Source organism: Amblyraja radiata, chromosome 31 (genome assembly GCF_010909765.2).
Source record: "Amblyraja radiata isolate CabotCenter1 chromosome 31, sAmbRad1.1.pri, whole genome shotgun sequence".
Taxonomy (NCBI): Eukaryota; Metazoa; Chordata; class Chondrichthyes; order Rajiformes; family Rajidae; genus Amblyraja; species Amblyraja radiata.
Genome location: NC_045986.1, coordinates 5,991,341 through 6,009,219, shown reverse-complemented (window position 1 = coordinate 6,009,219; position 17,879 = coordinate 5,991,341). Strand labels below are relative to the sequence as shown.

The following is a 17,879-nucleotide window of genomic DNA, read 5'->3' as shown; positions in this document are numbered from 1 at the left end:
AGGGTCAAGTGCAGATTTTTTAAAAGTGCAATGTGAGGGGGACTGCAAGGTCGGGAATACATCCTTAGCATCTGAGAGGTCCGTTCAAGAGTCTATTAACTGCAGGAAAGAAGCTACTTGTGAATTTTATAATTTGTGTGTACAAGCTTTTATGGTGTTCCGCCTGATAAAAGAGAGGAGAAGATAAAGTAATTGGGGTGTCTATGGTAGACATGAATGTTTTCTATGGTGCATCTGTAGAAATTGGTGAGAGTCATTCGGGACATGTCGAATTTCCTTAGTCACAGATAAAGGATAGAATTAGGTTAAAATTGTTTAATTATTTTCGCTCTTGAAAAATTCTCAAGATATTTCAGATACAATGAATTATTTTGAAGAACAGTGACAGTTGCCATGAGGGCAAGTGTATCAGCTATTTATCAAGAGTTCACATAGAATAATGCATTCACTAAAATATTAATAAGTTACACGGGAACATGCAGTACCACAGATTTTGAATTGGTCACTTTCCTACATCAAAAGTAGTTAATTCGATTTTAAACACTTTGGAACATCCTTAGAACATTGCTTTTTGGTTCTTAAAAAGACAGTGCTGGAGTAACAGCGTGTCAGGCAGCACATCTGCGGAACATAGATACGTGAGGTTTTGGGTCAGGACCCTTAAGTGTCATTACTTTTTGTTTTTTTTACGATGATGTGCCATGGAGAAAATGAGCAGAACAAGGAAGATTCTTACTGTTCTTGCAATAGAACAACCGGACATTTGACATGTTTAAACTAGTAGGATAAGTATGTAGGGTAGGAAGGAAAACCATGTGCCGTCTATATCTCGCGTTTAACTTTCCCCTGAATCCCCTAACTTTCCCCTAACTCTCTGTCTGAAGAAGGGTTTCAACCTGAAATGTCACCTATTCCTTTTCTCCAGAGATGCTGCCTGATCTGTGTTCCTCCAGCTTTTTCTGTCTATCTTAAATGTGTAGGGCCTTGTGTTGAGCCTTGTCATTTAAGCAGTTGCATAATGTGATATATGTGCTGACTGTAATGCCAATTTAAACTGCATATCTGTCTGCATGTTGTCCATATTCTTCATTCCCTGCCTGTTCATGTGTCTGTTTAAATCCTCTTAAGCATTGCTTTGTATCTGCTTCCGCTGCACCCTCTGGCAGGACATTCAGGCACAACCACTCATTATGCTATAAATAAACAACTTGCTTTATAAATCCCCTTTAAACTTTCCCTCTGTCCCCTTAAAGATATGCCATCGAGTATTTGACGCTGGGGCACCCTGGGAAAGAGATGGACTCAATCTACTGTAAATATGTCTTTCATAATTTTAAATTCTGCAGTCATTTTGCCCATTATCCTTTGGTCCAGAGAAAACAATCCATTCGTCCAATATTTCCTTCTAGCTGATACTCTAATGCAGGTAGCATCCTAGTGGGCCAGTCTGAAGAAGGGTCTCGACCCGAAAAGTCACCCTTTCCTTCTCTCAGCCTGTCCCGCTGAATTACTCCAGCTTTTTGTGTCTATCTTCTGCTTCAACCAGCATCTGCAGTTCCTTCTTGCATATCCTAGTGGACCCCTTCTGCACTCTCTCTGAAGCCTGTACATCCATCCCATAACTTGGAAACACAATAATAAGTAATGGAATAAAAGCAGAACATTAGGCCATTCAACTCATCGAGTCTACTCCACCATTCAATCATGTCTGATTTATCTTTCCTTCTCAACCGCCTTCTCCCCATAAACTCTTGACACCCTTACTAATCAAGAATCTGTCAATATCCACATAAAATATACACAATGACCTGGCCTCCAAAGCGTCTGGCAATGAATTCCACCTTCAGACTGAAGAGACTCCTCTTCATCTCCTTTCTAAAGATTTGCCCTTTTTTTCTGAGGCTGTGCCGTGTGGTCTTAAACCCTCCCACTAGTGGAAACTTCCTATCCACATCCACATCCAGAAAGCATTCTACCCTTCATGTTTCTAAACTAATCAAAGTGGCAGGATCAAAGTAACATTAGCAAATTTGCAAATGACACAAAGCTGGGTGGCAGTGTGAACTGTGAGGAGGATGCTACGAGAATGCAGGGTGACTTGGACAGGTTGGGGGAGTGGCAGATGCATGGCAAATGAAGTTTAATGTGGATAAATGTGAGGTTATCCACTTTGGTATCAAAAACAGGAAGGCAGATTGCTATCTGAATGGTGTCAAGTTGGGAAAAGTGGAAGTACAACAGGATCTGGGGGTCCTTGTTCATCAGTATGAAAGTAAGTATGCAGGTACAGCAGGCAGTGAAGAAAGCGAATGGCATGTTGGCCTTTATAACAATTGGAGTAGAGTATAGGAGCAAAGAGGTCCTTCTGCAGTTGTACAGGACCTAGAGAGACCACACCTGGAGTATTGTGTGCAGTTCTGGTCCCCTAATTTGAGGAATGACATTCTTGCTATTGAGGGAGTGCAGCGTAGGTTTACAAGGTTAATTCCCGGGATGGCGGGACTGTCATATGCTGAGAGAATGGAGCAGCTGAGCTTGTACACTCTGGAGTTTAGACGGATGACAGGGAATCTTATTGAAACATATAAGATTGTTAAAGGTTTGGACACACTAGAGGCAGGAAACATGATTCCCGATGTTGGGGGAGTCCAGAACCAGGGGCCACAGTTTAAGAATAAGGGGTAAGCCATTTAGAACGGAGACGAGGAAACACTTTTTCTCACAGAAAGTTGTGAGTCTGTGGAATTCTCTGCCTTAGGCTGGAGGCTGGTTCTCTGGATACATCTTTAAGAGCCTCTGATAGGGCTCTTAAAGATAGCAGAGTCAGGGGATATGGGGAGAAGGCAGGAACGGGGTACTGATTGGGGATGATCAGCCATGATCACATTGAATGGTGCTGCTGGCTCGAAGGGCCGAATGGCCTACTCCTGCACCTATTGTCTATTGTCTATTGATCCTTTGGAGCAATGATATACAGAGGGATGTGTCTCAGCCTGGTATGGCAACTGTTCTGCTGCTGACACCCAGAACCTGCAGAGAGTGGTGAACGCATTCCAGTCCATCAAAGGACTTCCTTCCATTCATTCCACCTTCATGGTACAATGCATCAGGAAGGCTGGATGTGTCATTAACGGTGCCTGTCAACTTGCAATTCCCTATTTTCTCTTCCACTTTTTAAGAGAAGAATCTGGAGTTTGAAGGATAAGACATACAGACTTAAAATAGTGTGCATCATTCTGTTGTTTTGCAGTTGTGTTTATTGTTATTTATTATTACTATATCTATCCAGTTTACTCTGAGCTTCATGTGAACAAGACATTTCATTGCACCCTGGTAAATGTGAAATTGATTAATCTAATCCTATCTCTTGGTGTTTTCAATAATTCAGGCTATCATCCTGAATAGATCTCATCAGGTCCTGGGGACTGACCTATCCTCCTCAATGTTCTTTAAAAAAAATAACCCCTAAGACCACCCCTCCTTGATATCGCCATGCCCTAGAATATCCGCATACCCCTCCCTGGTCTCTCTGTGCTCCATGTTCTTCTTGTTGAAAATCGATGCAACTTCCTCTTTTAGTACCTTCTTGTTTTCTCTTTTATTATATTGTTTACAGTGTACTATGATTACATGTTGTGCTGCTGCAAGTAAGAATTTCATTGTTCTATCAGCATCATATGACAATAAAACACTCTTGAACCTATTTATTCCTCCTGATTCCCTGTTTAATTTCTCTCTTGCTTCATTTATATTTCTCTAAGGCCCTGTCTGATTTCAGTTTCCCAAACCTTACAAACGCTTCCTTTTTCTATGATTTGCTATATTGCTTGTCATCCATGTGTCCTGAACTTTGGCATTCTCGTGTTTCTTCCTCACAAGAACATGCTGGTCCTGATTTCTGACCAGCTCCTTTAAACGACTCGTGGAAGAATTCCATTTATAAAACTGGGGAATGACAGTGATTATCTGGTACCACTTTATGTGGCTTTCTGCACTTAAAAATCTGTTTCAGCTAGCTTGTATGTATCAAATTAACGAAGAAGCAAAGTTAATAGAGATCTTATTTTTATTCCACGCTTTATTTAGTTATCTAATCGTGTTTTGATACTTTTTCCTAGGTCTCCACCAACGGACCTTTCTGCTGGGATGTCTGTGCTCGATCAATCTGTCCTACCACAGTCGTCATCATTTGTATTCCGACCTAACCCATGTCCCACCAGCTTCAACAATAATGTTTCTTCTCCTGTGTGTCATAATCAGAACATGATCTCATTCAGAACAAGTGTATCCAACTCTATTACCAACACAGTGACTATTCGCCATGACACGGCTACCTCAAACTCTTCCTCAGGTTCAACACCTCCATTCAATGGCCTTCAAGTCCTTGGTCATTCCCACTCTTCAAGATCCAGTGGCCAAAGGCACATCATTCCAGAAGCCTCTAATAACATTGTTTCCAACGTGACAATGGGACGATATGTGAATGGCGACTTGATGGGCAGTCGCATCGGATTGGCACTTTTTGGCATTTGCAGTGGCAACAGAGCTTTGTTTAAAAGTATTCAAGAGGAGAGTGGCTGCACCTTGCTTTACATTGTAGAGGACTGCATTCAGGATCTGGAAAGTGCCTTCAGTGCGGATGTTCTTGCGAATACCAGGGTGTTACGTGGGCAGGATGCGGACATTGTGCTCAATGACCAATGGTATGGTTATATGCTCTCAGTTCAACAAAGACCTTCCAGAATTGGAGCCTTGTGTATTTCAGAAATTTACCAATTTGCTTTATTTCGCAGATATTCTGGGCAGATCTACAGCTATCCAAAGGTGCAACATGCTATCTATCTTAATTCTTTCCATGTTTCAGCTGCAGCAAATTGTCAAAGTCATCATAAGAAATAGAACCAGGAGTAGGTTGTATGGTCTCTTGTGCTGCTCTGCCATTAAGTCAGGCCATGGTTGAAACTTTACCTCACCCCACTTTCCTGCACTATGATTCCCTTAATGTCAAACAATATATCGTTAAAAACTTGATTACATTTCGCAACTAATCCTCCAAAGCTATCCAGGGTAGAAAATTCCAGAGATTTACTATCCTTCACGTGAAACCAATTTCTTATCATTGCTGTTCTGACAGATTCCCAGATCTTGATACCTAAGCTAAGGAAGCATGTCAAGCCTGTAAGAATTTTGTATTTTTTAATCACATTGCCTCTCATTCTTCTACATTCAATTTATTTTCGCCCAACAAACCTGCTGTACCAGAAACCAATCCGATGAAGCTCTGCTGCACTTCCTCTAATGCAACAATTCCCTCCTTGAGTAGGGAAACTCAACCGTCTTCCTGATGCAGTCCCATCATGTTCCTAAATTACTGCAGCTAGATATCCTGCCTCAAAATTACCTCAAAATTGCGTTAGCTTTCTGCTTCATGTTACCCACCAACATCTTTCAGTGGCTCACTGCTTTAAAAATATCTCCCTTTTTCTATTTATTCTATCAAAATGGATTACCTATTTTTCCACATCATATTCCATCTGCCACACCCCTGCCAAGCCTGTATCTATTCTGAAGCCTTTATGTATTCTCCTTGAAAATATTTGGCCTTGTAGTCTCCTTGGAGACTTTTGGATGGGCTCATTGATATGCAGGGAATGGATATGGATTTTGTGCAGACAGTTTAGAGTTGGTCTTATGTGGGCCGAAGGATCTGTTCTTGTGCTATGCCAAGCATCCTCCTCACAGATCACAATGCAACCCAGCTTTGTATCAATCGCAGGTGTGGATATGTTGCACTTGATTCCTTCAAGTGTAACATTAACAAGATGGCGCCAACTTGCGGCGACAATTTGCAAACAGCTCGAAGAACGGCACAAAGAAAAACAGTAAAATACAGCTATTATGAACTCACCTGCATCAGGAAATCCACTGGAATCAACGCCGTAAGTAGCGAGCTGTTAACGCATTTAAATGCATTAGCGCTACTGAGGACTCCTGATGTTAGCGCTGGCAAGGGAAGCCGCTGTCAGAGGGGATTCCCCAAACTCGTGGAGAAGTGCAGGCACAGCAAGAACCTTACCTGCAAACATCGGGGAGGTCTCCAGGGAGTCCGGAATCAAAGCCGTCGGGCAGGATCCCCCAGCAGCAATGGAGCTGGAGGTGCAGACTGTATGTGAATTCCCGATCTCGGGGGATTCCCCGACGTCGCAGAGACCCGTAAGTACTGTACCTGTAAACAGCGAGGAGGGCTCCATGGAGTACGGAAAAATGGCCGTCGGGCAGGACTACAGGTCAGGCTGAAACTGAGGGGACTTCGGCCCCCTCTCCCATCTATCCTACTGGCCAACGTACAGTCTCTAGAAAATAAAGTGGAGGACCTAAGGGCAAGGCTGCTTTATCAAAGGGAGCTGAGGAAATGCTCTCTGTTCTGCTTCACAGAGACATGGCTCACCTCCAGATCCCCAGACTCAGCGGTCCAGCCTGAAGGGTTCTCCATCCACTGTATGGACCGTACGCAGGCATCTGGGAAAGGGAGAGGTGGGGGCATCTGTCTCATGGTCAATTCTGCGTGGTGCTCAGACGTGGCAGTCCTGTCCAACTCCTGCTCTCCACACCTCGAACATCTGGTGGTGAAGTGCCGCCCCTTCTACCTTCCAAGGGAATTCACCTCCATCATCCTGACCGCGGCTACATCCCACCCCAGGCAGCCGTCCGTCTGGCACTGGAGGAGCTGCACGCCATGGTCAACAAACACCAGACGTCTTACCCCGAGGCATTTACCACCATAGCCGGGGACTTCAATAAAGCAAACCTCAAGAAATCACTCCCTAACTTCCACCAACATGTCTCCTGCGGCACCAGAGGACCAAACACCCTCGATCACTGCTAGTTAACAATCAAGGATGCCTATCGCTCTATCCCTCGCCCTCACTTCGGTAAATCCGACTACACCGTGGTGCTGCTTCTTCCTGCTTACAGGCAGCAATTGAAGAGCGCACCCCCAGAGGTGAGGACTGCACAGAGCTGATCGGGGGGAGGGGGGTCAGAGGAACAACTCCAGGACTGCTTGGAGTTTGTAGACTGGGCAATGTTCAGGGACTCGGCAACGGATCTCAACGAATACGCCACAGTCGTTACAGACTTCATAAAAAAATGTGTGGAGGTCTGCATCCCTACAAAAATCTTCCGAATGTTTCCCAATCAGAAGCCTTGGATGAACTCTGAGATCCACACTCTTCTGAAGACCAGACACCGAGCATTCATGTCAGATGATACAGTGGTATACAAGAAGTCCAGATATGACCTTGGTAAGGCCATCAAAAAGACCAAAAGGGACTTCTGCTCCAAGTTGGAGGATGAGACAGATGTTCGGCAGCTGTGGCGGGGCCTGAATGCAATCACCTCCTATAAGGTGAAATCAGGAGGTAGCTCGAATGTCGGCGAAACATCACTTCCTGACGAGCTCAATGCGTTTTACGCACGCTTTGATTGGGACTGATGTGCCTTCTCGAGCCCCCATTCGCTGTGATGGTATTTCAGTCTCAGTCACAGAGGCTGACGTCAGAAAATCCTTCAGAGGGGTGAACCCTCGAAAAGCGCCTGGATCTGATGGTATACCCGGTCGTGATCTAAAAACCTGTGCGGACCAACTGGCTGGAGTTTTTGCGGACATTTTCAACCTCTCTCTTCTGAGGTCTGAGGTTCCCACCTGCTTTAAAAGGGCATCAATTATACCGGTGCCCAAGAAGAGCAAGGTGACGTGCCTCAACGACTATCGACCAGTGGCACTAACTGATGGTGATGAAGTGCTTTGAGAGGTTGATCCTGGCGCAAATCAACTCCTACCTCGACAAAAACCCGGACCCACTGCAGTTTAAAGATCAAAGGTGGATGCGATCTAGCTGGCCCTCCACTCCGCTCTGGACCACTTGGACAATAAAACTCATATGTCAGGCTGTTATTCATTGATTACTGCTCGGCATTTAATACAATCATCCCCTCCAAGCTGGTTACCAAGCTCTCAGATCTGGGTCTCTGCGCATCCCTCTGCAATTGGATCCTCGACTTCCTCATTCAAAGACCACAGACTGTTCGTATTGGTAGAAATGTGTTAGCCTCGATAACAATCAGCACGGGAGCAAGGCTGCGTGCCTCAGCCCCCTGCTGTACTCACTCTATACTCATGACTGCGTATCCGGTCACAGTGCGAACTCCATCATCAAGTTTGCTGACGACACCACTGTTGTGGGAGGTATCATGGATGGGGACGAGTCAGAGTATAGAAGTGAGATCGACCGACTGACCAAAAGGTGCCAGCATAATAACCTGGCCCTCAACACCAGCAAAACCAAGGAACTGATTGTGGACTTTGGAAAGGGTAAGATGGGGAACCACAGTCCCATTTATATCAACGGGTCAATGGTGGAGAGGGTCAAGAGCTTCAAATTCCTGGGCGGGCATATTTCTGAAGATCTCTCCTGGTCCGAGAACACTGATGCAATTATTAAGAAAGCATATCAGCGTCTCTACTTCCTGAGAAGATTGCGGAGAGTCGGTATGTCAAGGAGGACTCTCTCTAACTTCTACAAGTGCACAGTAGAGAGCATGCTGACCGGTTGCATCGTAGCTTGGTTCGGCAACTTTAGTGCCCAGGCGCGGAAAAGACTACAAAAAGTAGTAAACACTGCCCAGTCCATCATCGGCTCTGACCTCCCTACCATCGAGGGGATCTATCACAGTCGCTGCCTCAAAGGCTGGCAGTATCATCAAGGACCCACACCATCCTGGCCACACACTCATCTCCCCGCTACCTTCAGGTAGAAGGTACAGGAGCCTGAAGACTGCAACGTCCAGGTTCAGAAATAGGTACTTCCCCACAGCCATCAGGCTATTAAACTCAACTGAATCAAATCTCTGAACATTAATAGACCATTATCTGTTTATTTGCACTTTATCTGCTTATTTTATGTGTGTATATATTTATATAATGGTATATGGACTCACTGATATGTTCTGTATTCATGCCTACTATATTCTGTTGTGCTGAAGCAAAGCAAGAATTTCATTGTCCTATCTGGGACACATGACAATAAACTCTCTTGACTTCATCCAAACCACTGGTGTAGATGGTGACCAGCTGAGACTGTAACACCGATCCCTGTGGCACTTCACAAGTTATTTCCCTCTCCTTTCTTAATTTGCTATCTCCTAATTTGTAGGAACTTTATAGAATATGTAGAATTTTGAAAGATAACCTCTGAATACATTATCTCCATACCCAGCATCCTGAAATGCCTTTCATTAGATTCTTGGCAGATATTTATTTTCAAACCCATTAATTTCTCCAAACTAATTTCTTTACTGATGTTAATTCCCATGAGCTCTTTCAAGCCTGTAGTTCCTCTCAATTTTCTGAGAGATTTGTTGTGACTTTTATTAAAATACTTGCTTAATTTATCTTGCGTTTTCTCGTTGCATGCAATTTCCCTCAATTCTGTGCGTAAGGGACACACATTAGCCTTAGTATTTTCTTTCTGACTTCAAGTTCAAGTTCAAGTGAGTTTATTGTCATGTGTCCCTGTATAGGACAATGAAATTCTTGCTTTGCTTAAGCACACAGAAAATAGTAGGCATTTACTACAAAACAGATAAATGTGTCCATATACCATGATATAAATATATACACACATGAATAAATAAACTGGTAAAGTGCAAATAACAGAAAGTGGTTGTTAATAATCAGAGTTTTGTCCGAGCCAGGTTTAATAGTCTGATGGCTGAGGGGAAGTAGCTATTCCTGAACCTGGTTGTTGCAGTCTTCAGGCTCCTGTACCTTCTACCTGAAGGTAGCAGGGAGATGAGTGTGTGGCCAGGATGGTGTGGGTCTTTGATGATACTGCCAGCCTTTTTGAGGCAGCGACTGCGATAAATCCCCTCGATGGAAGGAAGGTCAGAGCCGATGATGGACTGGGCAGTGTTTACTACTTTTTGTAGTCTTTTCCTCTCCAGGGCGCTCAAATTGCCGAACCAAGCCACGATGCAACCGGTCAGCATGCTCTCGACTGTGCACCTGTAGAAGTTAGAGAGAGTCTTCCTTGACAATCCGACTCTCCGTAATTTTCTCAGGAAGTAGAGGCGCTGATGAGCTTTTTTGATAATTGGTTGCATCTGTAGAACATGCCATCTCGTTTTACGCAAACAGAAGGAACTGCAGATGCTAGTTTTGAAAAAAAAAAGCAGTGCTCAAGTAACTCAGTGGTCATGCAGCACCTCTGGATCACTGCATTTGGTTCTCCCGATATTGGCGAGACCAAGCATAGACTAGGCGACTCTTTCACCAAACACTTGCACGTTCCACCAAGGCCTGCTGGATCTCCCAGTTGATACCCATTTTAACTCCCTAACTCATTGCCATACCAAACTTTCTGTCCTGCAACTCTTCCCTTGCCAGGAAGTAGCTTACAACCCAATGGTACGAACATTGAATTCTCCAATTTTAGGTAACTAACCAGAAACAACTCTTTCCCCTTCCCCTGACCCCTTCTACCTTAATCCCTTCCTTTTAATTCACCTTTCGTGCCTCTTTCCTTATCCTTATCTCATAGCCTTTGCCTTCTACCATCACTGACATTCAAAACCTCACCTGTATTCACCTACCGCCTGGCATGTTCACTTCTTCCAGCTTCCTCCTAAAACTACAACCAGTCTGAAGAAAGGTCCAGACCTGAAGCATCCCTTTGAATTCGGAAATATTCCCAGTTCTCACCTTTGCTGTTTTATTTAATTTACAACAGAAAAAACTTCTTATTTTGAAGTAACAGAATCTTTGAGTTCTCAGCTGGATCACATTTGCTGTTGAGTTTTTTGACTCTGAGATATTACGCCAACTATGTATTCATTATTTTAGTCAGCCATTGCTTATTACTGTCATAATGGTGATTAATATGCATCTGATTTTTATTGAACCAACTGGATTGTTGGAACAGTTAAGGTAAATGCACCAAGTTTGCTTGGCTCTCAGGAGATATTCCACATTATTTCCCCTTAAATCAATTACAATTCATTCTGTTTACTCTTTTGCATGGTTTGGTACTCTACCAGAAAAGAAGCATGATCTATTGAAAAAGATGAAAATACATAAGCTTTGTTTATTTACATAGAAACAGAAAATAGGTGCAGGAGGAGGCCATTCGGCCCTTCGAGCCAGCACCGCCATTCATTGTGATCATGGCTGATCGTCCCCAACCTGTGCCTGCCTTCTCCCCATATCCCTTTATTCCACCCGCCCCTAGAGCTCTATCTAACTCTCTTAAATCCATCCAGTGATTTGACCTCCACTGCCCTCTGTGGCAGGGAATTCCACAAATTCACAACTCTCTGGATGAAAAAGTTTTTTCTCACCTCAGTCCTAAATGGCCTCCCATTTATTCTAAGACTGTGGCCCCTGGTTCTGGACTCGCCCAACATTGGGAACATTTTTCCTGCATCTAGCCTGTCCAGTCCTTTTATAATTTATATGTTTCTATAAGATTCCCCCTCATCCTTCTAAACTCCAGTGAATACAAGCCTAGTCTTTTCAATCTTTCCTCATATGACAGTCTCACCATCCCAGGGATCAATCTCGTGAACCTACAAGGATGTCCTTCCTCAAATTAGGAGACCAAAACTGTACACAATACTCCAGATGTGGTCTTACCAGAGCCCTATACAACTGCAGAAGAACCTCTTTACTCCTATACTGAAATCCTCTTGTTATGAAGGCCAACATTCCATTAGCTTTCTTCACTGCCTACTGTACCTGCACGCCAACTTTCAGTGTACAAGGATACCCAGGTCTCGCTGTACCTCCCCTTTACCTAACCTAACCCCATTGAGATAATAATCTGCCCCCTTGTTTTTACCGCCAAAGTGGATAACCTCACATTTATCTATATTATACTGCATCTGCCACGCATCTGCCCACTCACTCAACCTGTCCAGGTTACCCTGCAACCTCCTAACATCCTCTTCACAGTTCACACTGCCACCCAGCTTTGTGTCATCCGCAAACTTGCTATTGTTGCTCCTAATTCCCTCTTCCAAATCATTAATATATATGGTAAACAGTTGCGGTCCCAACACCGAGCCTTGTGGCACTCCACTCGCCACTGCCTGCCATTCTGAAAAGGACCCGTTCACTCCTACTCTTTGCTTTCTGTCTGCCAACCGCTTTTCTATCCATGACAACACTCTACCACCAATACCATGTGCTCTAATTTTAGTCACCTGTCTCCCTTACGGGACCATATCAAAGGCTTTCTGAAAGTCTAGATACACTACATCCACTAGCTCCACTTCATCCATTTTACTTGTCACATCCTCAAAAAATTCCAGAAGATTAGTCAAGCATGATTTTCCTTTCATAAATCCATGCTGACTTGGACTAATCCTTTTACTGCTATCCAAATGCCCCATTATTACCTCTTTAATAATTGACTGCAGCATCTTTCCCACCCTTGAAGTCAGGCTAACTGGTCTGTAATTCCCCGTTTTCTCTCTCGCTCCTTTCTTGAAAAGTGGGATAACATTAGCCATCCTCCAATCCACAGGAACTGATCCTGAATCTATTGAACATTGGAAAATGATCACCAATGCTTCTACTATTTCTAGAGCCACCTCCCTGAGGACCCTGGGATGCAGACCATCAGGCCCAGGGGATTTATCATCCTTCAGTCCCATTAGCCTACCCAATACTATTTCTCGCCTAATTAACATTTCTTTCAGTTCCTCGACCCCCTTAGATCCTCTGTCCTCCAGTACTTCTGGGAGATTGTCTGTGTCTTCCTTAGTGAAGACAGATCCGAAGTACCTGTTCAACTCTTCTGCCATTTCCTTGTTGCCCATAATAATTTCACCCGTGTCTGCCTTCAAGGGAACCACATTTGACCGCTACTCTTTTTCCCTTAACATATCTAAAGAAGCTTTTACTGTCCTTCTTTAGATAGATAGATAGATAGATAGATAGATATAATTTATTGCCACACAACCAGGGTTGGTGGAAATTTGGGTTGTCAGCAGCAGTACAATAACAAAGAACACACAATAAAACTGTAACACAAACAGTTGTATTCCTTTATATTCCTTTATATTCTTTATATTCCTGGCCAGCTTCCCTTCGTACTTCATCTTTTCAGCCCGTTTTGTTTCCTTCTGTTGTCCTATGAAAGTTTCCCAATTCTCTGGCTTTCGGCCACTCTTTACTGTGTTATACATCTTTTCTTTTAGTTTTATTCTATCCCTAACTTCTCTTGTCAGCCATGGGTGCCTCCTACTCCCCTTAGAATCTTTCTTCCTTTTTGGAATGAAATGATCCTGCATCTTCCAGATTATGCCCAGAAATTCCTGCCATTTATCCCAAGCATACAGGAGGTCCATTGAAGAGTGGGCATAACAGTGGGGAAAATCCTGTTCTTGAATCAGTTCATGATGGTGAATATCAGAGCCATTGGATGATGGTCATTAAGGCACACTGACTTGTTTTACTTGGCACTAAGATGATAACGGTCATTAGAAACGGGAATAGTGCGCACTGCGCATGTTGTTCCATTGTTTAAAAAGGGTTCTAAGAGTAAACCTAGCAATTATAGACCTGTTAGTTTGACGTCAGTGGTGGGCAAATTAATGGAAAGGATACTTAGAGATAATATAATAATAATAATAATAATAATATCTTTTATTGTCATTGCACGTCAGTGCAACGAGATTTAGTATGCAGCTCCACTGATGTACAAGAAAGGTAAATAAATACAATACATAAATAAGCACGCTGAATTGATTGACGTGACCATCTGAGGGAGACTGTCCAAAGGGGGTGAGTGGGGGGGCACTCATTAGGGCCGGTTCAGAGCCGCTATAGCTCTTGGGATAAAACTGTTCCTGAGTCTGGAGGTTCGGGCGTAGAAGGCCTTGTAACGTCTGCCGGAGGGAAGTAGTTGAAACAGACCGTGGCAGGGGTGTGATGAGTCCTTATGGATGCTGAGGGCCTTCCTGAGGCACCGCGTGTGGTAGATGCCCATATATATAATCATCTGGATAAACAGGGTCTGATTAGGAACAGTCAACATGGATTTGTGCCTGGAAGGTCATGTTTGACTAATCTTCTTGAATTTTTTGAAGAGGTTACTAGGGAAATTGATGAGGGTAAACATAGAAACATAGAAATTAGGTGCAGGAGTAGGCCATTCGGCCCTTCGAGCCTGCACCGCCATTCAATATGATCATGGCTGATCATCCAACTCAGTATCCCGTACCTACCTTCTCTCCATACCCTCTGATCCCCTTAGCCACAAGGGCCACATCTAACTCCCTCTTAAATATAGCCAATGAACTGGCCTCGACTACCCTCAGTGGCAGAGAGTTCCAGAGATTCACCACTCTCTGTGTGAAAAAAGTTCTTCTCATCTCGGTTTTAAAGGATTTCCCCCTTATCCTTAAGCTGTGACCCCTTGTCCTGGACTTCCCCAACATCGGGAGCAATCTTACTGCATCTATCCTGTCCAACCCCTTAAGAATTTTATAAGTTTCTATAAGATCCCCTCTCAATCTCCTAAATTCTAGAGAGTATAAACCAAGTCTATCCAGTATTTCTTCATAAGACAGTCCTGACATCCCAGGAATCAGTCTGGTGAACCTTCTCTGCACTCCCTCTATGGCAATAATGTCCTTCCTCAGATTTGGAGACCAAAACTGTACGCAATACTCCAGGTGTGGTCTCACCAAGACCCTGCAGTAGAGCCTCCCTGCTCCTATACTCAAATCCTTTTGCTATGAAAGCTAACATACCATTCGCTTTCTTCACTGCCTGCTGCAATGTACCATGACACCCAGGTCTCGCTGCATCTCCCCTTTTCCTAGTCGGCCACCATTTAGATAATAGTCTGCTTTCCTGTTTTTGCCACCAAAATGGATAACCTCACATTTATCCACATTATACTGCATCTGCCAAACATTTGCCCACTCACCCAGCCTATCCAAGTCACCTTGCAGTCTCCTAGCATCCTCCTCACAGCTAACACTGCCCCCCAGCTTAGTGTCATCTGCAAACTTGGAGATATTGCCTTCAATTCCCTCATCCAGATCATTAATATATATTGTAAATAGCTGGGGTCCCAGCACTGAGCCTTGCGGTACCCCACTAGTCACTGCCTGCCATTGTGAAAAGGACCCGTTTACTCCTACTCTTTGCTTCCTGTTTGCCAGCCAGTTCTCTATCCACATCAATACTGAACCACCAATGCCGTGTGCTTTAAGTTTGTATACTAATCTCTTATGTGGGACCTTGTCGAAAGCCTTCTGGAAGTCCAGATACACCACATCCACTGGTTCTCCCCTATCCACGCTACTAGTTACATCCTCGAAAAATTCTATAAGATTCGTCAGACATGATTTACCTTTTGTAAATCCATGCTGACTTTGTCCAATGATTTCACCACTTTCCAAATGTGCTGCTATCCTATCTTTAATAACTGACTCTAGTAGTTTCCCCACTACCGATGTTAGACTAACTGGTCTGTAATTCCCTGTTTTCTCTCTCCCTCCCTTCTTAAAAAGTGGGGTTACGTTTGCTACCCGCCAATCCTCAGGAACTACTCCAGAATCTAAAGAGTTTTGAAAGATTATTACTAATGCATCCACTATTTCTGGAGCTACTTCCTTAAGTACTCTGGGATGCAGCCTATCTGGCCCTGGGGATTTATCGGCCTTTAATCCATTCAATTTACCCAACACCACTTCCCGGCTAACCTGGATTTCACTCAATTCCTCCAACTCCTTTGACCCGGTCCCCTGCTATTTCCGGCAGATTATTTATGTCTTCCTTAGTGAAGACGGAACCAAAGTAGTTATTCAATTGGTCCACCATATCCTTGTTCCCCATGATCAACTCACCTGTTTCTGACTGCAAAGGACCTACATTTGTTTTAACTAATCTCTTTCTTTTCACATATCTATAAAAACTTTTGCAGTCAGTTTTTATGTTCCCTGCCAGTTTTCTTTCATAATCTATTTTTCCTTTCCTAATTAAGCCCTTTGTCCTCCTCTGCTGGTCTCTGAATTTCTCCCAGAAAAGTATGCTGCTTTTTCTGGCTAATTTGTACGCATCATCCTTCGCTTTGATACTATCCCTGATTTCCCTTGTTATCCACGGATGTACTACCTTCCCTGATTTATTCTTTTGCCAAACTGGGATGAACAATTTTTGTAGTTCATCCATGCAGCCTTTAAATGTCTTCCATTGCTTATCCACCGTCAACCCTTTTAGAATTAATTGCCAGTCAATCTTGGCCAATTCACGTCTCATACTCTCAAAGTTACCTTTCTTTAAGTTCAGAACCATTGTTTCTGAATTAACAATGTCACTCTCCATCCTAATGAAGAACTCAACCATATTATGGTCACTCTTGCCCAAGGGGGCACGTACAACAAGACTGCTAACTAACCCTTCCTCATTACTCAATACCCAGTCTAAAATAGCCTGCTCTCTCGTTGGTTCCTCTACATGTTGATTTAGATAACTATCCCACATACATTCTAAGAAATCCTCTTCCTCAGCACCCCTGCCAATTTGATTCACCCAATCTATATGTAGATTGAAGTCACCCATTATAACAGTTTTGCCTTTGTCGCACGCATTTCTAATTTCTTGTTTGATACCATCTCCAACTTCACTACTACTGTTAGGTGGCCTGTACACAACACCCACCAGCGTTTTCTGCCCCTTAGTGTTTCGCAGCTCTACCCATACCGATTCCACATCCTCCAAACTAATGTCCTTCCTTTCCATTGCGTTAATCTCCTCTCTAATCAGCAATGCTACCCCACCTCCTTTTCCTTTCTCTCTATCCCTCCTGAATATTGAATATCCCTGGATGTTCAGCTCCCAGCCTTGGTCACCCTGGAGCCATGTCTCCGTGATCCCAACTATATCATAGTCATTAATAGCTATCTGCACATTCAACTCATCCACCTTATTACGAATGCTCCTTGCATTGAGACACAAAGCCTTCATGCTTGTTTTTACAACACTCTTACCCCTTATACAATTATGTTGAAAAGTGGCCCCTTTTGATTTTTGCCCTGGTTTTGTCTGCCTGCCACTTTTACTTTTCACCTTGCTACCTATTGCTTCTGCCCTCATTTTACACCCCTCTGTCTCTACGCTCACACATTTAAGAAACCCTTTCCCTTTAACTCCATCCTCCACTATCCCATTCGACACCCCACCCCCCTTATTCAGTTTAAAACCACCCGTGTAGCAGTGGCAAACCTGCCTGCCAGAATGCTGGTCCCACACCTGTTAAGATGCAATCCGTCCCTTTTGTACAGTTCCCCCTTACCCCAAAACAGATCCCAGTGATCTAAGAATCTAAATCCCTGCCCCGTGCACCAGTTCCTCAGCCACACGTTCAGGTCCCGTATCTCCCTGTTCCTGCTCTCGCCAGCACGAGGAACTGGAAGCAAACTGGAGATAACAACCCTGGAGGTCCTGTTTTTCAGCATTTTTCCGAGCTCTCTAAAGTCACGCTGCAGTGGATGTTGTCTTTATGGACTTCAGTATGGCCTTTGACAAGGTTCCACATGCAAGGTTGGTTAAGAAGGTTCAATTGTTGGGTATTAATAGTGGAGTAGCAAGATGGATTCAACAGTGGCTGAATGGGAGATACCAGAGAGTAATGGTGGATAACTGTTTGTCAGGTTGGAGGCCGGTGACATATATGACAAACCCAGTGGACCCAACACAGATCCCTGAGGCACCCCACTGGTTGGAACAGCAAATGGGAGTAGGGTGAGGTTAAGGATGTCCACAAATATTCCTGGCAGATGGTCCCCCTGTGCAGGTTTGAGGA

The 17,879-nt window shown here is 43.9% G+C and overlaps 1 protein-coding gene across 1 annotated transcript in view; it reads left to right on the top strand.

The window, feature by feature from the left end:
• Positions 1-4,097: 4,097 nt before the first annotated feature.
• The window catches only part of LOC116990333 (inositol 2-dehydrogenase-like), a 53,196-nt gene continuing 39,414 nt past the window's right edge, over positions 4,098-17,879 (top strand). Inside the window, exon 1 of the mRNA XM_033047861.1 lies at positions 4,098-4,703. Coding sequence (XP_032903752.1) covers positions 4,147-4,703 — 557 coding nt within the window. The 5' untranslated portion in view covers positions 4,098-4,146. The remainder of the gene's footprint in view (positions 4,704-17,879) is intronic.